At 38.8% G+C, this 25356-nt stretch overlaps 1 protein-coding gene across 1 annotated transcript in view; it reads left to right on the top strand.

The window, feature by feature from the left end:
- Positions 1-21892, top strand: part of NDUFS1 (NADH:ubiquinone oxidoreductase core subunit S1) — a 36345-nt gene extending 14453 nt beyond the window's left edge. The window contains exons 14-19 of the mRNA XM_079781996.1: positions 3008-3168; positions 5102-5256; positions 6817-6992; positions 8096-8230; positions 8330-8402; positions 9564-21892. Of these exons, the coding sequence (XP_079638122.1) occupies positions 3008-3168; positions 5102-5256; positions 6817-6992; positions 8096-8230; positions 8330-8402; positions 9564-9655 (792 nt within the window). The 3' untranslated portion in view covers positions 9656-21892. The remainder of the gene's footprint in view (positions 1-3007; positions 3169-5101; positions 5257-6816; positions 6993-8095; positions 8231-8329; positions 8403-9563) is intronic.
- Positions 21893-25356: the final 3464 nt, after the last annotated feature.

The raw sequence follows: 25356 nt of genomic DNA, 5'->3' as shown, positions 1-25356 counted from the left end.
AAGAGGGGAGGGGAGAGAGAGAAACATCCATGTAAGACAGGTACATTGACTGGTTGCCTCACACATGCTCCCTGACTGGAGGTATGTGCCCTTGACTGGGAATCAAACCCATGGTCCGCAGGCTGATGCTCTAACTACCGAGCAAATCGGCTGGGGCCGGGGCCGTGGTCGGCAAACTGCAGCTCGTGAGCCACATGCGGCTCTTTGGCCCCTTGAGTGTGGCTCTTCCATAAAATACCATGGCCTGGGCAAGTCTATTTTGAAGAAGTGGCGTTAGAAGAAGTTTAAGTTTAAAAAATTTGGCTCTCAAAAGAAATTTCAACCGTTGTACTGTTGATATTTGGCTCTGTTGACTAATGAGTTTGCCGACCACTGGGCTAGGGCAATGAAGTCTTTCTTTATTGCAAGTTATTATGCCTAAAAGGAAGTTGACTAGTTCTTTTACATGACCTTTTTAATTACTGGATTCTTTATAAATATTCATTTTATTGCTATCTGTAGATTATAGTTGTTTATTTCTTTTTTTAAAAGAGGGGCTCATAGGTGCACTATTCCTTGAGTTCTTGCTTGCTCGAGAATGTCTAGTATTCCTGATGAGAGCCTTAGCAGTTATAAAGTTCTAGGGTCACACTTTTTTTTTATCTAAACTTCATAAAAACTCCTGTTACTGTGGAGAAGTCTGACATCAGCTGTATTCTCCCAACCCTGTCCTATTTTTTTCCTGTCTAGATACTTCTTTTCTTGATACTTTATACTTGATTTTTTATCCTTGAAAGTTAATAACTTCACCAGAAAGTGTCTTAATGGTGGAGGTTCTCTATCACTTTTTATCGGAGATGGTGTGTCTTTCAGTCTGAAGATTCAAGGTTCTCTTTATTTTAGAATTTGTGTGTGTGTGTGTGTGATTATTTTTAAAATGGAAGGGGTTTTTGTTTCTCATAATGGAGTTTTGTTTCTGGAGATAGGTAGTTTGACAGATGATGCAGGTTTCCCAGGATATCATTAAGGAAGGGGCCTGCCTCCTTGCTCTGCTATCCTCGCTGCATTTGCTCTCATGTGTTTGTGTGAGCCTCTCCTCATGGTTCCAAGATGATTGCTTCATTTATAGCCTCAGATGTAGATAAGAAGAAAGTCAGGTGCAAAGGGACAAGCAGCCAAGCCCTCCTTGTTTAAAGAGTAAAAGCATTACCATGATTACAATGATCAAAATACTAGTTCTCATCCTCATGCCCCAGAAGATGACTCAGTGTTCTTCAGGAAAATTTGCTTCTATAATAGATTTAATTGTATGTTTTTTATTATATAATTAGTTCTATTCTCTCTTTTTTTTTTTTAACATGTGCCTTTTAAAAATATATTTTTTTTATTGATTTCAGAGAGGAAGGGAAAGAGCGAGCTAGGAACACCAATGATGAGCCCTAGCTGATTTGGCTCAGTGGTTAGGGCACTGGCCTGCAAACTGGAGGATCTCGGGTTTTATTCCGGTCAAGGGCACATACCGGGGTTGTGGGCTCGATCCCCAGTAGGGGTTGTGCAGGAGGCAGCCAATCAATGATTCTCTCTTGTCATTGATGTTTCTATCTCTTTCTCCCTCTCTCTTCCTCTTTAAAATAATGTAAAATACATATATATACACATATATATACATATATATAATTTTTTTTTTTCTTAAGAAACATCAATGATGAAAGAATCATTGATGAGTTGCCTCTGCATGCCCCTTACTGGAGATCGAGCCTGCCACACCGGCTGGGCAATTCTATTTTCTTCATCAAGAACTCTTAACCATGCAGATATTGGATCTTTTTTTCTATCTTTTCTGCCATTTTTTTCTTTGTTCTTTTTCAGTTTGTTTTATATAATTTTTATAGCTTTTCTTGTTCCTGTATTTACAGTCATGTTTTATTTTGTTCTCTATTGTTTCTGGAATGGTGTCCATATCTAATTTCCAGTTCTGTCCGTAGTTCTGATATGAAAATCTCTTATTGTATTATAACCTCTATTATGTCACTTATTTGAACTCTTTTTTTGTTTGTTTTTAATGTCTTTACTGATTTTTTGGGGAAGGGGGAGACAGGGGGGAGGAAAAGACAGAAATATAGACGAGAGAGAAACATCAACATTGATTGGCTGCTTTCTGCATGCTCTCTGCTGAGAATTGCTACAAAAACCAGGGCATGTACCCTGGCTGAGAATGGAACCAGTGACCTCTTGGTGCATGGGTCGATCAATGCTCAACCGCTGAGCCACACTGAAATCTTTTTTTTTTTTTTAAGTGCGATAAAAGTGTGTTTTTCGTTTTGTTTGAGGCTATTGAAACTTTATCTGAACTCTTCACATTTCTTTGGGAAAATCCTCTTGCAACGAATATCCTTCTCTTTGTAGTACCTAGGCATAATTCTCATCCTGATTCTTTGATTAGGGCTAGCTGTCTGTTGAAGAATGATACAGAGGATGGGCAGGAGAGTGAGCTATGTAGTCTACAGCTTTACTTCTAATTTTTTCATCTTCTACCAAATCTGTAGTTTCCTTTCCTCTTGGGATGCACTGCCCCCTTAGTCTTTGGCAATCAGGAAATTCCTATGTTTGAAAGCAAACTGCATTGGGATCTAGCGATCATTGCTTTCCCTACCGCCTCCTCCCTGTCTGGGACCTAGTGAGTAGATAGAAGACAGTAGACATGGTACCTTAGCATGATTTCTCCTGTTACACAGTACCATCTGAATCTCAATAGAGAACATTCCCCAGTTTTTCTGACTCAGTCTTCCTGACCAAAAATGGTTTGGCTTGGATTTTGATTCCCAGTGCTTGCTTTTAGAAAATCTGTTTTATCTCGTGGTACTTGTTTAATCATTTCACATAGCATTGGTAATTTGATTAATTATGGCTGTATATATGTCTATATATTGACTACCTAAACTTGGGGACAACATATTGTAGGTTCAAATTTGGTTAAGTTTAGTTTTCATGTGTTTTTAATAAAAGTTAAAAAAAATTTTTTTAATAGGTCCTAAAGGAAGCTAAAAAACCTATGGTGGTTTTAGGTAGTTCTGCGCTCCAAAGAAATGATGGGGCAGCCATTCTTGCAGCTGTTTCCAGCATTGCTCAAAAGATTCGGATGAGCAGTGGTGTTGCTGGTGATTGGAAAGTTATGAATATCCTTCATAGGTATGTTGAGTATTGTTTTACACAATATAAAATTCAAGTAATTTTGTGTTTAAGTATATTACATTGTCACATTTAGATTTACAAACAAATTAATATTTAACAACATTATCTCAGCTGGTATGAAATAGAAACCTTTATTTGTGAGAAAAACCCAAGATAATAAAAAATATTTTAAAATATCCAAAATTGCAGTAAATGCTGAGAAAATCTTGAAAATCTGAATCAGTATAACTTGTTTCAAAAATTGCAACGTCTTTGATTAAATGATGAAAATGTAAGCTAACGAGAATATATCTGGTTTTTTTAAATATATATATTTTATTGATTTTTTTATAGAGAGGAAAGGAGAGGGAGAGAGTTAGAAACATGGAGAGTGAGAAGCATTGATCAGCTGCCTCTTGCACACCCCCTACTGGGGATGTGCCTGCAACCAAGGTACATGCCCTTGACCAGAATCAAACCTGGGACCCTTCTGTCCACAGGCCGATGCTCTATCCACTGAACCAAACCAGTCAGGGCTATATGAAGTTTTTTGGTGACTATATTAATAATGCAAGTTTAAGAAAGTTTGAAAGAGAAGAAAGTGTATGAAATAAAAATTATCTTTATTCCATTATCTGTAGATAATTACTATTGCTATTTTGGTGTACTCTTGTCTGGTCGTTTATTTCCCATGTAAAATAGTATAGTTGAAATCATACTGTGCATACAATTTTGTGTCCTGATTTTGATCGATTTTTATTACCAAATAAAAATTTCTTCCTGGTATTAAAAATAATTTTTAAATATATGTATATATCTCTTTATTGATTTCAGAGAGGGAGAGAGAGATAGAAACATCAATGATAAGAGAGAATCATTGATTGGCTGCCTCCTGCACATTCCACCCTGGGGTTTGAGCCCACACCTGGGCATGTGTCCTGATCAGGAATTAAACCCATCCTGGTTCATAAGTCAACATTCAACCACTGAGCCATGCCGGCTGGGCACCACTTTCATTTTTAAGATAGGTTTGGCTGTTCTGGGTCTTTTGCATTCCATACGAATTTTAGGATCAGCTGGTCAGTTTCTGCAAAGGATTCAACTATGAATTTTTTTTTTTTTTAATCTTCACCAGTGATGTGTTTCCATAGATTGGAGAGAGAGAAGAATGGAGAGGGAGAAAGAGAAACATCAGTGTGAGACAGAAACATCTATTTTCTTTAAAAGATTATTTTCTAGTAAGAGTAATATATGTTCACAGAAAAAAATTCCATAAAGAAATACACCATTGTGTTCATTATAGTTTTCTCTGAATTACAGTTTTATGAGTGTGTTTAAATTTATCCCTTTTGGCTTTCAAAATCACCGATTTTTCTTTAATTTACTGTGTTTGGCTTATCATGTGTTTTATGACTTAACTGTATGGAATAAGAATCAACTTAAAATAATTGCAACTGGCAGAAAGCTTCCAAAATTATTTCATTAAATATTAGCTAATGAAGAAACACAGTGTCCCTAGACATCTTGTTTGTTTGTTTGTTGTTTTTTGCCATTCTTAAAAGTAAAAGACTATTATTTCTGCTTTTGACATCTGTTTTAAAGGGATAAAAAAGATGAGGGATGGTTTTTGACAGCATGAATAGAAAATAGATTAGGTATCACATTAAAAAAATTTTTTTTAATCCTGAGGACATTTTCATTGATTTTCAGAGAGAGAGGCAGGGGGAGAGAGAGTGCAAAGCATTAGTGTGAGAAAGAAATCTCGATCAGTTGCCTTCCGTTAATGCCCTGACCAGCTAAGGATAGAAAGGGCAACCTAGGAATGGAACCCTTGACCTTTGACCTTTTGGTCTATGGAACGATGCTCCTACCAACAGCCACACCGGCCAGTGGTTATTTAGTTTTTTATAGTGAAACATGGTACTTATGCTAAAAATCCCTAATTCTACAGGATTGCAAGCCAAGTAGCTGCTTTAGACCTTGGCTATAAACCTGGGGTGGAAGCAATTCGAAAGAACCCTCCCAAAGTGTTATTTCTCCTGGGAGCAGATGGAGGTTGTATCACTCGACAGGATTTGCCAAAGGATTGTTTCATTATTTATCAAGGTAAGTAGCATCTGTGACACCAGAAACAAAAGAGAATAGTACACTGTGTATATTAGAAACTGTATGGCAATATAGTCAGTGGATTGAATATTTTCCATTCAGGATTTGCCCACATACACCCTCCCAATATTTTTAAAGCCAAGTTATAGGTTTTATTTGTTATATAGTTGATATTGCTATTAAGAATTATTACTTTATTTGATTTAATAATAGAATTAAACCTAAATGCTCCTAGTAACAGGAATGATTAAATTATGGTTTATTTGTACAGTGAGATACTATATAACATTAAAAATCAGCTTTTCAAAGAAGCAGTGTAAAAAAGTTAAAAATCATGAGTCTTAGGTTACAGGAATTTAATGCATCATATTTAACAGTGCTCCTTGGGCTTTTTATATTTATCTCATTTTCTTAAACTCTCACTCGTTGTAAATGAAATCAAGTTTCCCTGGAATAAATGGAAGTCTAGAGTTTTCTGGATATTTTACAGAGAAAGGTATTACATAATTTTCCACTTCATTTTCCACATAAACATCATAAATTTACAATAGGCTTTTTATGGAAGTTTTGTATTTTTAGTTTGATACAGTTAAACCAAAATGCATAAACTCAAATTCTAGTCCTATCCAGAGATAATTATTGAGGGTGGTTTGCTGTTATTTATTAAGTAATTTATTTTTAATTTTTATTATTTTGAGAGAAAGAGATTTGCTGTTCTACTTATTTATACATTCAGGATGAAACCCACAACCTTGGCATAAGGGATTGACGCTCTAACCAGCTGAGCTACCCAACTAGGGTGATGATGGTTTTGATATGCATGCTTCATACATTTTCCTAGGCATATACAAGAATGTATACAAATGAGATCAACGTTTATATGTTGTGCTATAACTCTTCATTGAATTTCTTTTTCCCCAAAAAAAGTTTTGTTAAACTATTAGTGATTCAGTATACTATTTTCTATCATTTTCTGTATATACCCTTTTTAGTATTATTACTGTCTTATTCTTTTTTTTTAAAGGGTGTTGTTTTGTGTGTGTGTGTGTGTGTGTGTGTGTTTAATGTATTTTTATTGATTTCAGAGAGGAAGGGAGAGGGAGAGAGAGATAGAAACATCAATGATGAGAATCATTGATTGGCTGCCTCCTGCACGCCCCCTACTGGGTGGGGATCGAGCCTGCAACCCAGGCATATGCCCTTGACCAGAATCAAACCTGTGACCCTTTAGTTCGCAGGCCAACTCTATATCCACTCAGCCAAGCTGGCTAGGGCATTTTCACTTTATAATCATCAAGAGAAATAATATACCTAGTTGCCACTATATATGTGTATGAAGTATATATTTGTGTATTTGCAAACAATCTGGGAAGATACATATCAAATACTTATAACAGTAATTTTCTTTGGGAAGGGAGTTGAATTGTGGGCAAGGTTGTTTTAATCTTTATTCCAGTATTTCAGTATTTTATAATTTTTAAAATGTTTACTATGTTCACGTAATAGTACCTAATAAGTTTTTTACTAAAATGTTGTTTGCCATTTTCTGTCTTTTCACAGGACATCATGGTGATGTTGGAGCTCCTATAGCTGATGTTATTCTCCCAGGCGCAGCTTACACAGAGAAGTCTGCTACTTATGTCAATACCGAGGGCCGAGCTCAGCAGACTAAAGTAGCAGTGACACCTCCTGGCTTGGCGAGAGAAGACTGGAAAATTTTAAGAGCACTCTCGGAGGTATTTATTCTGGGTTGCTTGACATGTTAGCTTGTCAGAATGGTTTTCAAAGTCAAGGAATCCACAAGTCTGTAATGCAAAGATGATTTGAATTATCTCAAAAGGGAAAATGTGTTTAAACAATGGAAATTTGAGATTGGTATTTTAATTTTTGACTTGTCTTAAATTTAGCTTTTTACTCTAAAAAGAATCATCATGAGATTTAAAATATTGTACAATTGTTTATAAGCTATATATGATCAATAACAGAAGCAGTCACATTTAGCATAGCATTATCTCTTTAATCATTTATTTCATAATCAGTCTATTTTCTAAAGACAAATTACTAATGTACTGACAGCTATTTATGAATTACCAGAATTTTTTACAATTGTGTCCCCCGCTTACCCCCTTGCTTAATATACACACTAATGGACACCAGTAGATTTTTCAGTAGTACTATATTATTTCACCATAGTCGCAATTACATACATGGATGAGCAAAAGTAGGTTTACAGTTGTGAGTATGTGCAACACAGCGTTTATTCTTATACTAGAGGCCAGGTGCACAAAATTCATGCACAGATAGGGTCCCTAGACCTGGCCGGCGATCAGGGCCGGCCATGGCCTTCCTTCATTCCATGCCGCCCCCTGGTGGTCACATCATGGTAAGCATTCGAACTCCCAAGGGGACACTTTGCATATTAGCCTTTTATATAGAGAGATTTATTTATTCACTAGAGGCCCAGTGCCCAAAATCACGCAAGACCCAGACCTGCCGCGCCGGTGGGACCCCAGACCCGCCATGCATGAGTAGCTCGCCGCAAGCCCCGCCTCGCCACACAAGCCCCTCCGTGCCATGAGAGCCGAGAGCTGCAAGTCCCGCTCCGCCGCTGCAAGCGGCTTGCAGGCTGGGGGGAGGGACCAAGAGGTGCTCTATGCACCCCCTGGTGACTGGTGATTTGGGCGTTTCAGCGTTAACGGCCGTTGGCCTTTTATAATATAGATTATTGTGTTATTGTCCATATAAACAATTGTGAGCCTACTTTTGCTCATCCATGTATTATTTGAAAATTGTAAGTATTAAAGCTTTATGTCAAATTTTGGGTCCTGATACATTATAGATTGCAGGCATAACTCTTCCATATGATACTCTGGATCAAGTAAGGAACAGATTGGAAGAAGTCTCTCCTAATCTTGTTCGATATGATGATGTTGAAGGAGCTAATTATTTCCAGCAAGCAAGTGAGCTCTCCAAGGTAAAAACTTACCTGTATGCAGTTTTCATAACAGTGTACCCTTCAGTTAACAGTAGTATTTTTTAATACTATTGTTGATCTCTTACTCCTCTTTTGCAGCTAGTGAACCAGCAACTACTTGCTGATCCTCTTGTTCCACCTCAGCTAACAATAAAAGACTTCTATATGACAGGTATGCAATTGTCAACATGACTGGCAAGTATGAAAGGTGGTAAGGAATAATTCAACATTGTGATTATAACCTGTTAGTATTTAATATTTTTAATTTTTGAAGATTTTAAAATATCAGAACTAGTATAATTCATATTTTCTAATTTTACTGTAATTCCCTTTTCTGAAATGTAAGGAGAGTTTGAAAATGCAGGAAAAGTTAACAGATTTTAAATATAAAATTTTACTGTTGTATTTAAAATCACTGTGTAGCAATTTAGGGAGAATTTTTCTGTGAAAGTTTTCCTGAGAATTACAGTAGAAGAAGCAAAGTACTTCAGTGGTGAAATGTGTTAAATGGTGCTTCTGATGGAAGGGGTTAGGAATGTTTTTAAGGAATGTAGAATAATTGAAACTTGTTTACTGCACATCTTACAACACTTGATATAACATCTAGGTTATGAGTTACTTCATAGATGATTTAAACATTTTTTTATATCTAAAAGCAGGTAGGAGTATATTTTAATATTTTTGGTACAATTTATATCTAACGTTATTTTTAATAGGATGTTATGTTATAAAAGTTGTACTCATTGTAGAATATATGCCTAAGCTAAAAATAGCAAGAAAAACTCACTATGACCCCACTACTCAGAAATAACTATATTTTTTAACATTTTGGCCAATCACTCAGGGATATATACATATATTATTTATTTTATCAAAAACAGATTATTTAGTTACTATGGGTTTTTTGTTTGTTTGCTTTTTATAGCTGTTGAAATGTAATTCATATGCCACGAAATGTACCGATAAAGTGTACAATTGAATACATTTTAATACACGTTGTTGTGTGACCTTTTTTTCAATTACAGCATATATTTACTTTACATATTTTTCCAGAGTCTTTAATGCTTTTCTAGAACATGTGTAATGGTTGCATACTGGCACATTGTTTGGCTATATAAAATTATTTAATCATACCTAGGAATACTTATTAAAAACATTTAGCTAATAAGGGCTTATCCTCTGAATTTGTTAGTTGATCTCACAAAATTTACACATAGCTGCATAACTTTATGTAGCCTTTTTTTTTTTGTTCCTGAAAATGTGAAACAGAGTTTTACTGTGTGCTTTCTTAAAGTTGTATTATCAAAATTCAACTTCTCTTAATATCTTTCAGATTCAATTAGCAGAGCCTCACAGACAATGGCCAAATGTGTTAAAGCTGTCACAGAGGGTGCCCAGGCAGTAGAGGAACCATCCATATGCTGAACATCTACCAGTTTTGCTACAGATACTTAATGGACAGTTATGTTGGAGTGATCTCTTAGAGGTTTATCTCTTTAAAAAATAATCTGAATAATGTAATATTTAAGGTTCTATCATGCTTATTTGAAAAAAATATTGCAATCATCAAAGAACTTTGAGCTTCCAAGAATGTTTATGTATTGTGTGGAAACATTAAATAGTTTAATAAACATGTACACAGATTCTTTTTCATGTAAAAGCATTGATATTGATAGTCTTTGTGACGAATACAAAGAAAATCCTTAAAATATGAATTTTTGTTTATCTTTATAGGTCATTTATGTTTGTAAATGGGTAAAAGAAGCAAATCTTCCATTAAGACCCCTTTTTAAATTTGTTTTGTTTTTTGTGTGTTTTTTGTTGTTGTTGTTAATCCTCACCTGAGGATATTTTTTCCATTTATTTTTAGAGAGAACGAGGGAGGGAGGAAGGAAGAAATATTGATGTAAGAGAGACACATCAATTGTTTGCCTCTACACGAGCCCCAACTGGGGCCAGAATCGGACTTGCAACCCAGGTTTGTGCCCTTGACCGAGAATCAAACCTGTAACCCTTCAGTGTGTAGGCCGACACTCTAACCACTGAGCAACACTGGTCAGGGCAGGACCCTTTTTTTATTGTTAATATAAAGACTTAAGCATTCTGTCAAGGTGGGTACATAGAAAAAATACATAATCATATACTGTATGTATCCTGGAAAATTATAATAATGATAGCTAATGATTATTCAACGTTTTCTGTGTGCTAAGTAACCACTAAGCTTACATGTATCATCTTGTCCTTGCTCTGACTCTATGAGGTAGTATTATCTCATTTTACAGGTGAAGAAACTGAATCCTAGGTATATTAGGTAGCTTGCTCAAAGCCACAGCAAAAAAGTCAGACTCAGTCTCTGACTCCAAAATGTATTGTTCTTAACTGCTTCACATAATTCCCTGCCATTGATGCATATTCTAAGAATTGGTATTGAGGAGCTTAATGGGTAACACATTTTTCTGTATTCTCTTAAACCTGTTTTTGAGACATTTTTCTTTGGATAATAGATTACATGTACATACACCCACTGGGAATGAGGGGGGTGTCTTGAGATCTATAATGTGTGTCCTCATTGATGTTTCATATTCACTATATTAGCACCATGTATAGTATTAAGTCAAACTTCCAATAATAGAAAACAAACTAATAGCTTTTATAATTTTTAATTGTCAAAACAAAAAGTAAAAATTTTACAGCTAATCTTGGAGGTAATCTAAAGCTATATTAAATTTTTTCCAAATTCATGTTCAGAATCCTTTTGTTTTGTAATCATTATTCCTTTCTGCTTTCCTGATATAAACTCAATTCCATTGATTGTAAGGGAAAGTCATATCTAATGTAAGCTCCAGGTTGTATCTTTTTTCAGGAAAAGCATTTCTTTACTAAAGCTCAGAGTAATTAAGTAACTTGTTCAAGGTCAACCCAGTCAATGAAATACTGCTACTACAGTATCTCACCAGAGTTGTGAAAATTAATTATACAGAATTCTGCTTATTCTGATGGAATTTTTACCAGTCATTGTAAGATTTATTGTTTGTTGGATTCTAACTCTTAAAAGAGCAAAACATAAAATGGTGTTATCAAAAGAGGGAAAACTATATGCTAATGATAGAAAAGGTAGTGAAGGAGAGTTAGAGCTATTGATGTGCAGGATGAGTGGATTCTTTTGCCAACATAAAGCTTTGTCTAATATAAACTGTCAGCCTTCTTCTGCCCAAACAAATTACCCCACCACTATTCAAGCTCCCAAGGAGAGAGGAACTAAAATTAACATTTAAATGTTAACATTGTCATTCTTGACAACTGTTAAAATGTCATTAGCAAAGTCATTACAGACCCATTACCAATGGTGTGGCTAAAAATTACGATTCATGCGGAAATTAATGCTATACATAAATATGACAAACTATTTTTTAGGACACTTTATAAGGCTGATCCTCTCTTAGCATGGCTAGACTTTATGTTTGTGATTGACTCAACTTTTGGAAACAAGTAGATGTGAAAAAAATATAAGGATCTGTTGGAACAAAAAATAGTGTATATACATATAGAGTGACATTTTATAAAAATATGAAGATAGCTGATAATTCCCTAATAATTTTTAATAACCAGTATTTCAAAGTATCTTAACAATTGCATAGTACTCTAATTAGTTTGCTTATTTAATTTAACCCAAGAGATAAAAATGTTAATGAGAAAACTGACTAGACTTAGGGTCCATATTTTAAGAAAACAAGGATCTCAGAACCAAATACTCATTGCTTAATGTGTTTTCTTGTGGTTTTTATACCACTGAAAAATTTTGAAGATTAAAGATACTTACCTATGACTGATTTTCAAAAATTTTGACATAATATTTTTTAAATAACTTAAACTGAAAAGTAATACCTTGGTATTGAAAAATATGGCAAATGTATGGTCTAGGATTAGTGATTAGTTTATAATGTTTAATTTGAAATTGGTATGTGGAGAGATCAGAAGATAACATTAATTTACTTCTTAAAAGCATATAATTTTGGATCTGAAAAGGACTGCAGAAAAAATCTAATCTTACACATGTATTTTATAATTGAGGAAATGGAGGCCAGAGAGAATAAGGGTCAAATTGGAGGCAGGTTTTGTGGTTTGAACCAGCTCCTCTGATTTCTCAAAGCCTTAAATTCAACTCTGACATTTATTAAACATTTGCAGAGTGTCTACTGTGTGTCAAGTATGATATTAAGTACTAGGACTACAAAAAGAAATGCAGTTAAGTTTGTGCCTCAAGAAGCTAACGGTGTAATAAAAGGTATGTAAACATCAGTTACACTAATGTCATAACAGTCTAATACAGGTATGTACATAACTCAGTGTTGGCCATGGCTGGATCTGACAAAAATTTTAAATTTACTGATACTCAGTGTTAGCCATTATTTAGAGAGACACAGTCATACACTAATATCCATCAAAATTTTAAATGTGCATTTCTTAGACCCAGGATTTCTACTTCCCAGGAATTAATCCTAAAGTTACACCAGCATGAGTTTGCAAAGACACATGGATAAGAATGTACATTTGCATCTTTTGTTAGATAAATAAACATTTAAATGTCTATCAATAGGATACTGCTTAACGTATTTTTAGTATAATAATAAAATATGCCAGTGCTTAGGAGAATGACCCAGATCTTTACATGGTGATATGAAAAAGGCTCCAAGATATATTAAGAACATTAAATATATAGTACTGTATATGTGTGTGTATGTTTATTATGTATATGTGAAGTATCTCAGCAGTTTAATAAAAATTGTGGATATACCTCTGGGTTCTTCAACTAATAGGAAAGCATAAAAAAAAGAATTTTACACATATCATTTACATATTTGAAATTTTTTATAAGAATATTGCTTTCAAGGGAGGTGAGAGATCAACCAAAGGACTTGTATGCATGCATATAAGCATAACTCATGGACAGAGTAGGGGGGTGAGGGCTTGGGGAGGGGATTAAAAAATAATGCTATCATAATTTTTAAAAACATTTTTTAAATGAAGAACATGTAGCAAAACAAAACTGAAAAGGGCAGGATACAAAATTGTGTGCATGCTATGCGTGGTAGGCAGCCTCTAAGCCTGCCCCCATGTCCCTGCTGGCTGGGATTCCATCCTTATGTAACCCTTCTTGAGTGTGGGCTGGTCTTACTGATTTCATTTAGGGATGTCCCTGCTGAGATTAGGTTTTAAAAAGACTGGCTTCTGTCTTGGACGTTCTGATTCTCTCCTCTCAGATCACCAACTGCCATGTTGTGAGGACACGTAGGCAGCCTAAGGAGGAAGCCCAGTGGTAAGGAAGAGCCCTGTCAGCAAGTGAGTGAACGGAATCCTGTGAGTTGAGATGACTGAAGCTTCAGCCAACAGCTTACCTGCCACCCTGTACATTTCTGAATCCTTTACACACAGAAACTAAGATGATAAATGTTGGTTTTAGCCACTAAGTTTTGGGTTATTCACTAATAGACAACTAATATGTTGTAATTATAACTTAACAAAAGCATAGGACAGGATGACCCATATCCAATGACTGATACATGTGGGAGTATAAAGGCCATTGGGACCCAATGGGGAACATTTCTGAAGGGCTGTTTTAGCTCCTGAGCGCTCTGTGTGGTTGGCTGAGGCTGTCATTGGGTCCGCATTGCAAGCCAGCTTTTCCCTTTGCCACTCCTGCTTTCTTCCCCTCCCTTTAGGTGTTGATCCCTGGGAAACTCTGTTTAAATATTCTGAACTCTAAACTCTGCTGAGTATGCTGCCTGGGGAACCTAGTCTGTGACAGTCAAATGCAATGTCTGGATCCTAGGTAGCTGCTCCAGTTGTCACTGTCTCAGCCGAAAGAAGTGGGAGAGGGAGAGGAAGTGTACCACTTAATGTTTTATTGACTTGACTTGGAAATTGCATAATTTACACTCACATCCCACAGGCAAGACTTATAACCACATTCCCCTGCAAGAGAGGAGGCTAGGAAATATAGCCTCTAACTAGTCAGCCATCTACCTAAAACACAGATTCTGAAAGAAGGTGTTTTAGTTATCTTTTGTTGTGTAACCAACAACCCCAAAACTTAGTGGTATAAAACAACCGTTTTATTCATGAGGTTCCATGGGTTCAAAATACAGAAAGCAGAGATGTTTGGGGATGAGTAATAGCTGAGGACTGGAGCAACTATGGGTGGAAATATAAGGATCTGTTGGAACAAAAAATATAAGGATCTGTCTCAGTCTCCAGATATCATCTTCACTCACATGTTTGGCTCCTGAGCTGGAATGTTGGGAAGACAGGTTCAGATGAGTTTATCTTCCAGAGCATTCAGTATAACAGTCTCAGGACACTTGTATTGACATGGTGGTTTAGGGCTTCAGGAACAAGAGATTCCTAGAGCCCTGACCAGTTTGGCTCAGTGGATAGAGCATCAGCCTGCAGACTCAAGAGTCTCAGATTCAGTTCTGGTCAAGGGCATGTACCTTGGTTGTGGCACATCCCCAATAGGGGTGTGCAGGAGGCAGCTGATTGATGTTTCTCTCTCATCGATGTTTCTAACTCTCCCTCTCCCTTCCTCTCTGTAAAAATCAATAAAATATATATTAAAAAGGAAAAGATTCCTAGAGACCTAGGAGGATGCTAAAGGCTTTGTATGACTGAACCTCAAAGTGACATAAATAGCATCACTTCCTCTGTACTTCATTGGTCAAGCCAGTCTCAGAGCCCACCCATATTCAAGGGGAGGAGACACACATCCCACCTTTTGATGGGAGGAGGGTCAAAGAATTAAACCTTCACAAGGGTAGATATTGGGGGACAATTACTTCCTGCCAGAGGCCCTGTGTGATATGTACTGCAGTAATGAAGAGGAAGATACAGAGGAAATAAAATAGACCATAACTATAAAATGAAATTAATAGTTAATCTATAACTATTTTCTGATTACTTATCACATAACCCAACTCTCTTGCTTTTATATCCAATATAGAGTTGGTAACTCCCCTATCATATATAGATAGAGCTAGGCCCTGGCTAGGTAGCTCAGTTAGACCATCGTTGATACACCAAGGTTATGGATTCAATCCCCAGTCAGGGCTAATACAAAAATCAACCAATGAATGCATAAATAAGTGGAACAACAAATTGATGTTTCTCTCCTAAAAACAAAACAAACAAACAAAAAACTTTGAAGCCCTTCCCTTTGTCTGAAATTCTTAAAGCTTCTAAATATAGCTCAAGAACTTGGCACATTGGAACTGAAATGCTCTTCGTGGGATTAAGGCTATTTATAGAAGGAAATTAAATTAGTCTTTGTTAGGTTGCTTATAGATTATCCATCTTGGGTTGCTATAGGTGGGTAAGTACTAGGTCCAAATGAAGTAGTCTTCTTCATGTAACATATTTAGTATCACAATTTGATTACAGTAGTGGAGCCCAATGTCTTCTATTCCACTTTCACTTTACAGGATTTACCATCTTCTTCAGCAGGACAAGTAACCTCCCTGCCGGATAGTATACTATACATTATTAATATAAATTATTTTCTAAATTAAAAAAAGAATGTGGTAAGTCACAAGATCAAAGTAGGACAGGAAACTGAACCTATTGAGGTCTTTACATTCTTCCAAGACTCTTGGATTTTCCTCATGTTCCTAGGGGTAAGGTGACCTTGACATATTGTTCTAGAACAGAAGCATTTACTTTGCTGCTGGGAAATCCTGGGATAACTTTGGAAGTCTAAAAGGAGCAGTTAAGCATGACTAAATTCCATTAACCTCAACTTCCCCTGCCAAGAAGAATAAAGGCCAAAATTTTTTTGCCTTTTTTTTTTCTTCTAAGACTGAAAGCAACCAGGTTTTTTTATTTTTATTATTATTTTTAATCCTCGCCTATTTTTTCATTGATTTTTCAGAGAGAGTGGAAGAGAGAGGGAAAGACAGACAGAAATATCAGTGTGAGAGAAACACATCGATTGGTTGCCTCCTGCATGTGCCCCGACCAGGAGCCTACAACCGGGGCATGCCCTTGACTGGAATCAAACCCGGGACCCTTTGGTCTGCAGGCCCATACTCTATCCACTGAGCCAAACTGGCTAGGGTGCAACCAGGTTTTCATCTGAGGTGTAGCGTTGCAGATATAAAGTTAATAATAGAATATATGCTTCCCCATAGTTCCCAAAACCCAAACTTCAATTCCCATAAAGCATGAAGTGGATGTTTACTGTTGCTTAGTAGCAGGAACCAGACAGCCACACCCTTTCATGGGATGGGGCTTGTTTTGTACTTGCAAACCTGGAGAGAGTGAGGAGGTGTATCCCTGGGCCACAGCATTCCCTTGGGAAATTAGAATATTCGCAAAACGCCTCTGTGTACCCATACTCTGACCTATGACCTTTCCTTGTTTATCCTACACTTTACTAGCCACCTGTGTGTCTGTCTTCAAACCTTTTGTTCCTTTTGATGAGATGTGTTCCTTACTCCTTTCGCTCTATATTTCTATGGTTTGCCTCTAATGTTCTGTCATTTTCCTTTCACATCATTCCCATCCTATATAATAAAGAGCTAATATGCAAATGGTCATCACGTCCTTGCGCCAGGGCTTGGGGACCTGAGGCCACGCCCCCTGCCCCGGCTCCAGAGGACCTGAGGCTGCACCCCCCGCCATGCAGGACTTGATGAGGGTGGAGCCTGCCAGGTCTGGGTTTCGTGCAATTTCAAGGTGTACATCAGTGGGTGGGGACTTGACTCTGGGTCCCGCGGCGTGCACCAGACTTTGACAGGAGGGAGATTTTCATATACATTTTACTAATTTTCTTTAATTTCTGACACTTCTATTATAGAGAAAAGGCAAATAGCAATATTAAAATATTTCCTCTAATTAATTCCCTTTTAATGTGCACAAATTTCGTGCACCAGGCCACTAGTGTATACATAAGGTATATTTTCAACAGGTTCAAGTTTGTCATTGTCATCTCATGTATTCTGCACCTTTCCTTCATTGTGACTTACTTTATAAAATATATTGCCCTTTGATAAAACTGGAGTGATTTTCATCCAAATCTAGAATATTAGGACAAATAACTTGAAAGGGAGTAATTTTAGGAAAGTGTGGTACCTTGTAGAAATCTATTGATTGCCAGAAAAGATACCTAATCATTTTTAATAATATATTTGAGTCTTTAGAGTCCATATCTTATTCCACTGTGATCTTTTTTGTTGGAATTGTTTCTTCTGTTCATGTTTTGTGGTTTAATTCATTAAGTCCCTGTGCAAGAAAAGCAATTTTCAGGAGGAAAATGAAAAACCACCCTAAACGGGGGCAGAAAACTTGGTGCTAAGCGAGCCACCAAACAGACTATTAGGAGCTTCCATGCTTCTAATACAGTGACCTGTTATTTTCCTTAATGCTTTACAATTAAGGCTACAAGGTGAGGGCTGTGCCTATTCTATTCTCTCCAGGCAGTGCCCAACGTGCTATTAAATTTGAACATTCTGATGTTAACTGGAATTAGGCCTGATTCTCAAGGTTGAGTAGAGCAAGCCAACTGCTCACCCCTGGGAATAACAGTTAATTTTTCTCAGGCACCAAGCTACTGATTAGGGCACTGGGCAAGGAATTTTCCTAAATTGGCCTGACTGCCCAGGAAGAGGTCATTCCTTTTCCCGCGTGAGCACCTCCCTCCCAGAGAGCAGGGCTGACTCACCCTCTGACTCAGCATGATTGCACACAATAAACGGTGGAGAAATTATTGTCTCTGCTAGAGTTTCTGGTGTTGTAAGGCATATCTATGCAGTTAGTGACCAAAAAGATGCCAAACCTCAATTTCCTATCGGGCCCATAATTCTTTCCCTGGTCCCTTTTCTCCCCTGAACCCACCACCAAACATACATCAAAAGTATTGGCGACTCTTTTCTCTCCTCACAGTTCATGTTGCTCCAGAGCTCAAAAAAGGTGTGTGTATTTAAATTTAAATTTAGCTCCTCTCTAGCTAAGTTTTTTTCTTGGGCATTGGAGGGAGACAAACTGAATGAAGTGTCATCTGGTTAAGTAGAGTACACAGAGCTCTCTTTTCAAAATAGTTGCCTAGTATTCTATTGTGTGCCTCTACCAAAATATATCCTAATCCCCCTTAAAAATAATGATTACCAAAGTGTATTGAGCATATACAATAGATTAGGCACTGTGTAAAATATGATCACAAGCCAATGATGTAGACCCTGTTTTTAGCTCCACTTTACAGATGGGTAACTAAAAGCACAGTGAGATAATTTGTCCATAATCTAGCGAACTGTGGAGATGGAATTTTAATCCAGGCAATTCTTAACCACTGTGCTATACTGCTTCCCTATTGGTGGGATATTTAGGGCTTTCTCTAGATTTTTTTTTTTTTACTCTTACAGATAATGCAATAATAAATATCCTTGTACATAAATATTTGCATACTTTTCTAAGTATATCTGTAAGGGCAAATTCCTTGAAATGACATTGTAGAGTCAGAGAGCAGCACATTTTTCTTGGAACAGAAAAGTTTCTTCAAATTTATCATTTGTTTTGAGGAGGTAGCACTTTATCAGAGGAACAAACTATCCTTTTGATATATTTAAAATTTTACTAGCAAAACTACTAGAAAGCCATCTTAGTCCTTTACCAGGTGAATAATTATCCAAGTGCCCTTTCCTCATGTCATTTCTGTTATTTGATTAGGAGTAGACAGGTAAACTGGAAGCAAAAGGGACCTGGGTCATGATAGTGCAGTGGTTGATTTAAATGATTGGGACTTTTTTTTTTTTCATCTGCAAAGTGCAGATATTAAATATTATCCACTTTATTTACCACCAGTGGCTTTATAGGCACAAATATGAATGTATATACATTATTCATATATTTCATTAAGAATACATATATGGCCCTGGCTGGTGTGGCTCAGTTGGTTGAGTGTTACTTCATGCACCGAAAAGTTGTAGGTTCAATTATTGGTCAGGGTGCATGCCCAGGTTGTGGGTTTGATTTCCAGTTGGGGTGTGTACAGGAGGCAACCAATCAATGTTTCTCACATCAATGTTTCTCTCCCTCTCTCTCTCTAGTCTTAGTACACTTTCAGCAGGTAGGCTCATTATAATAAATATTTTATGGATAAATTAATGAACAACGTTTTCAAGGGCACTCATTAATTTTACAAAGCTAAGACTATTGTCCTCTCTGAAAAAAGGAAAATAATTTTTAGCATTTTGTCTTGCCCCTAAGTATTTATTATTTATACGAGGGGCCTAGTGCATGAATTCATGCACCTTGAACGGAACTGTGAGCTGCGAGGCTGTGGTGGGCACAGGGGCGGGTCTTGGCCCATCCTCTGTGCACCCGCCTGGCACCTCCCACTGCAGCCCCTAGTCCCCTGCCTGCCAGCAGCCCTGTTCCCACTGCTGCCGCTCCTACCCACTGACAGCGCGGAGCGATTGGGGCCAGTGCCAGCAGCAGGTGTGAGCGGGACCGGCACTATCAGCGGGTGCTAGTGGCGTCTGCTGCCTCGATCACCCCTCAGGAGCACAGAGAGGTGGAGAAGCCCTCAGGGGCAATCGGGGCTGGCAGCCAGGCATTGGCAGCAGGTGTGAGTGCCGGGCGGGACCACAGCGCGTGACAGCAAAGAATTTTCAGTAACCACCAGAGGCTCACCTGGATGACAGCGACCGGCACCCTGCCTTGGTCTGACGCTCCTGCTCACCTGCTCCACCATCCCACCTGCGGCCAAAGCCTGACATGTTCCGCACACGCCCCCTGGTGGTTAGTGCACATCATAGCAACCAGTTCTGTCATTTGGTCTATTTGCATATTAGCCTTTTATTATATAGGAGGATATTTATTACTGTATCTTCTTTAGAACTATGTTTATACCACAGTTTAAAGGTCTTAAAATTTGATCTCAGACAAGTTAATAACCAAATCATCCAGAGCAAAGAATCTAAGGTTATTTAGTCTGTCAAATGTTGAATAACTGCTTCCCTATAAATTTGGAAAATACAGAAATGTAGAAAAATAAACTATTTATTGACTAGAAAACCTCTTCTAATGCTATAGGGCAGTGGTCAGCAAACTCATTAGTCAACAGAGCCAAATATCAACAGAACAACGATTGAAATTTCTTTTAAGAGCCAAATTTTTTAAACTTCTTCTAACGCCACTTCTTCAAAATAGCCTCGCCCAGGCCATGGTATTTTATGGAAGAGTCACACTCAATGGGCCACAGTTTGCTAACCACGGCTATAGGGGGTTGGCAAAAGTAGGTTTATAGTTGTTCATTTAGAAAAAGTCATGCAGGTTATGATTATTATAATAGTTTTATTAACTTTCCCATATTCATAACTGTATACCTACTTTTGCCAAACCCTGTATAATTTATTGGTGATTCAGGACACTATCTCCTATTTCTTTAAAGTTATTGATAAACAGCCCTATTTATGAAAATCATTTCTAAGTGATGAACAATTCAGTAGAAATCAGTCACATGTAGTCATATGTGTGCTTACAAAACTTACTTTAAAATTATAATATACTTATTTTGAATATACTTGTATTTTATTGGACTATATAAGTCACATTTCTATTTTATCTCCAACTTTCAATTACCTTGAATAATGTTCCTTCTTGTTGAGTGTATCCATATTTCAGACTTGTACAAATGTGGACATAAATTGAATTCATTTTTCCTCTTTCTAACTTATCTAGATTCATATATTTTTTAAACTGAGTTGAGAAATATCTATAAACTTCAACATGAAAATAACTTATACTTGGATGTCCTGGAATAGAAAAAGTTACTTTTCCTTTTTTTAAAATATTTTTTTTATTGATTTCAGAGAGGAAGGGAGAGGGAGAGATGGAAGCTTCAAAGATGAGAGAGAATCATCGATTGGCTGCCTCCTGCATGCCCCCTACTGTGGATCGAGCCTGCAATCCGAGCATGTGCCTGGACCGGGAATCAAACCGTGACCTCCTGATTCATAGGTACCACTGAGCAACACCAGCCTGGCAACTTAACTCATTTATATGAATGAAACATGTAAGCACTCAAATGTACAAATAAAGCAAACATAAAAAACATTTTTTTGTGATTAGTTATGACTAAATATATTTTCAAGAATTTGTCACTAGGCAGCCTAAATTTATTTACCCAAGAGTTTCCTTCCAGAATTTTTCTAAGAACTGGAAAAATAATACCATTTTAGTCTGTTTGGGCTGCTATAACAAAATGCCAGGTGGCTTATAAACCGCAGAAATTTATTTTTCAGTTATGGGGTTTCAAGATGGTGGTGCCAGCATATTCCTGTCCTAGTGAAGGCCCTCTGGATTGTAGATGGCCATCTTTTGTGTGTCTTCAGCTGGTGGAAGGACCATGGATCTCTGTAGGATCTCTTTCATAAAAAACACTAATCCCAGCCAAAACCGGTTTGGCTCAGTGGATAGAGCGTCGGTCTGCAGACTGGAAGGTCCCAGGTTCGATTCCGGTCAAAGGCATGTACATTGGTTGCGGGCACATCCCCCGGTGGGGGGTGTGCAGGAGGCAGCTGGTTGATGTCTCTCTCTCATCGATGTTTCTAGCTCTCTATCCCTCTCCCTTCCTCTCTGTGAAAAATCAATAAAATATATTAAAAAAACAAACCAACCAAAAAAAACACTAATCCCATTCATGACAGCTCCACCCTCATGACTCAAACACCTCCCAGAAACCCCACCTCCTAATACAATCACATTGGACATTAGGACTTCAATGTATGAATTTTGACAGGACACAAACTTTCAAATCATAGCAAATATCTAAATTGACAGCAGTCCTCAATTATGGGAAAATAATTGTCCATGGCAAAACAGATGCTAGTAAAATAGTTCAACCTTGTTCTGAATAATTGTGCTGAGAGCTACATTCCCCAAGTTGTGCCATCAAAATTAAAGAGATGATTTCACCAATGGCAATGGTGAACTTGAGTCTGCAATGTCTTGGGCTCTAGTTAATGTATGTGCAATCAAAAGGACTTTTGAACTTTGGCTGGATGGCTCAGATGGTTGTAGTGTTGTCCTGTACACCATAGGTTGCAGGTTCATATATTTTTTAAATTCCCTGTCAGGGCACATACATAGATTGCAGGTTTGATCTCCAGTTAAGGTGCATACGGAAGGCAACCGATGGATGTTTCTCTCCTACATAAATGTTTCTCACTATCCCTCCCTCTCTAAAAAAGGAAATCAATAAAAACGTATCTTTGGGTGAGAATTTTTTTAAAAAAGGACGTTTATTTACTAATCTGTGCAGTATTTAGGCTGTTTGTAAAAGTTCTGTTCACTGTATCAATCCATTGAGACTGTAGTTTTCAGCTATATTCCGAAGTTGGGAAAAATGATCAAGTTATGATTTGGGGAAATCATATCCAACTATTTACTGAGTGTCAACACTGTGTGACATTGTACACACTGATTTGTGTGTTAGGGGAGAAAGCTCTGGAATCAGTTCTCCAGACTTAACCTGACTACCCCTTACCAGCTATATCATCTCTATTAGTGTTATCTATTGAAATGGGGATGATGATGATAGTAACACCTGCCTCATCCTATGTAATAAAGAGGGAATATGCTAAGTGACCCGCATGCCACTGCAAAGATGGCAGCGCCTACAACCAATAAGGAGGGAATATGCTAATTGGAATGCCACACCCTCAAAGATGGCGACACCCAGTCCCCTCAGCCCTGCTGGGGCAGCAGGCACATGCCTGCCTCCGGAGTCCCCCAGTCCTCTCAGCCCCCCAGCCGCCCAGGGCCAGCCTGAGACGCAGGCAAGCCTCCGATGGCGGCTGCCCAGCCACCCAGGGCCTCCCACGGCTTAGGTAACCAGGGCCGGCCGAGGCTTGTGCTGCCGGCAGTGGCAGCCGCAGAGGTGTGATGAGGCGTCGCCTTCCCCTGATCACCGGTCACCTCCTGCCCCTGAGGGCTCCCGGACTGTGAGAGGCGGCAGGCCGAGCTGAGAGACCCCCCTCGAGTGGATGAATTTTCATGCACCAGGCCTCTAGTCTGTATATATAAAAAGTCAGTGACTGTGATGACCAAAACAACCGTTCAACTGGTCACCATGCAGTTCTAGCATAGATGCATAGACACAGGTAAAGTCTGTGAGTGAACTAAGAATGAACAAGACAAATGCTTGCCTTCACGGAGCTCGCACTGCAAGAAGGTTAGGTCAGGGATGAGAATTCAAAATTGCCACCAGCACAGACCTGAGGTGCTGCTTATCAGAGTGGCCAGAGATACACCCGGTAGCGGACTCAGGCGTGACTGAAGGGCTGGTGCCAACGTGAAGGCGGGGCCATTCTGGGTTTCCCAGAGGAACCAATGGCTGCCTAGGAGGCGGAGCTTTTGACTCTCACTGGCATAGAAACCGACCATTCAGAACCTAATCTGGGTGAACTGTGAAGGCAGAACCTAAGGTGGGGGCTAAGGAAGGGTATTAAGGGCAACAGCTGTTTGGTGTAAGGTGTTAGAAAGCAGTTCAATTTTTATTAACCGGTTTGGCAGTATAGTGCATATGGCTGGCTATCAGTCCAGATATAGGGGTTATGTATTTTTGTCTGCCAAGAGCATCTCCTCCTGCTGAAAAAAGCTTCTCCCCCCCATTTAAGCAATCCTATCCTATATAATCTATCTATACTAATAAAAGGGTAATATGCTAATTAGACCAGGTCAACCAGCCATCTTCTGGACGTCCACCTTCCGGACAAAGCCATGGTGGTGGGGTCGAGGCAGAGGCAGTTGAGGCAATCAGGCCAGCATGGGAGAGCAGTTAGGGACGACGAGATCAGGCCAACAGTGAGTTAGGGGCGATCAGGCCAGCAGGGGAGGGCAGTTAGGGACGAGATCAGGCCAGCAGGGGAGGGCAGTTGGGGGTGAACGGGTCGGCAGGGGAGGGCCATTGGGTGCAACCAGGTCGGCAGGGGTTGGCAATTGGGGACATTAGGCAGGCAAGCAGGTGAGTGGTTAGGAACCTGTGGGATTAGGCCTAAACCAGCAGTCGGACATTCCCCAAGGGGTCCCGGATTGGAGAGGGTGCAGGCCAGGCTGAGATACATCCACCTCATGCACAAATTTTGTGCACCGGGCCTCTAGCCCTATATAATAAAAGGCTAATATGCAAATAGACCAAACAGCGGAACAACCCAACCAACCAGTCGTTATGACGTGCTCTGACCACCAGGGGGCGTATGTGGAACATGGAGGGCATCAGGAGCGGTGGGATGGTGGAGCAGGTGAGTGGGCCGCCACCAGTCGCTGTCATTGGGGCGAGCCTCTGGTGGTTACTGAAAATTCTTTGCTCCCGTGCGCCACAGTCTCATCTGGTGCTCGCACCTGCTGCCAGCACTGGCCCCACTCGCATCCGCTGCCAGTACCGGAGCCACTGCTCGCACCCACTGCCAGCGCTGGCCCTGCTCGCACCCACAGCCAGCACCGGAGCCACTGCTGGCACCCGGTGCTGGTCCCAATTGCTCGGCACCATCAGCAGGTGCGAGCGGGGCTAGCGCTGTCAGAGCGTAGGAGCTGCAGCAGCGGGAGCGAGGCTGCCAGCAGAGAGGGGATTGGGGGCCACAGTAGGAGGGGCTGGGCAGGGGCGCGGAGGATGGGCCGAGACCCACCCCTGTGCCCACCACAGCCTCGTGGCCCACAGTTCCTTTCAAGGTGCACGAATTTGTGCACTAGGCCCCTAGTAGAGTAAATAATTTAATTTGTGTAAAGCACTGGGCATGTAGTAACTGCTTAATATGTGTTGTTATTTCACCCCTCAAAAAGAAAGAGTGAAAATACATCCTTAGAAGCCATTTACTATGCAACCAATCTATAGGTTAGTACTAGAATAGAAATCATTAAATAGCTTTTAATACTTTACATCAAAATTTTATTTTTAGTTAAAAGTAATAAGAATGGGGAGACCTTGGTCTTAGAAACAACCTCCCAGACAGAAAATAAATATTTAAATATTAGGTACTTGAATTACTCCCTGATGTTAAGCTACTAAAAGCAATATCCCCATATTTTGAATCATGACTTATTATATATCTTACTGCTCATCACCACTACCTATTGCA

Source organism: Cnephaeus nilssonii (assembly GCF_951640355.1).
Source record: "Cnephaeus nilssonii genome assembly, chromosome: 10".
Lineage (NCBI taxonomy): Eukaryota > Metazoa > Chordata > Mammalia > Chiroptera > Vespertilionidae > Cnephaeus > Cnephaeus nilssonii.
The sequence above is the reverse complement of the archived record's forward strand: the minus strand, read 5'-3'. Positions and strand labels throughout refer to the sequence as shown.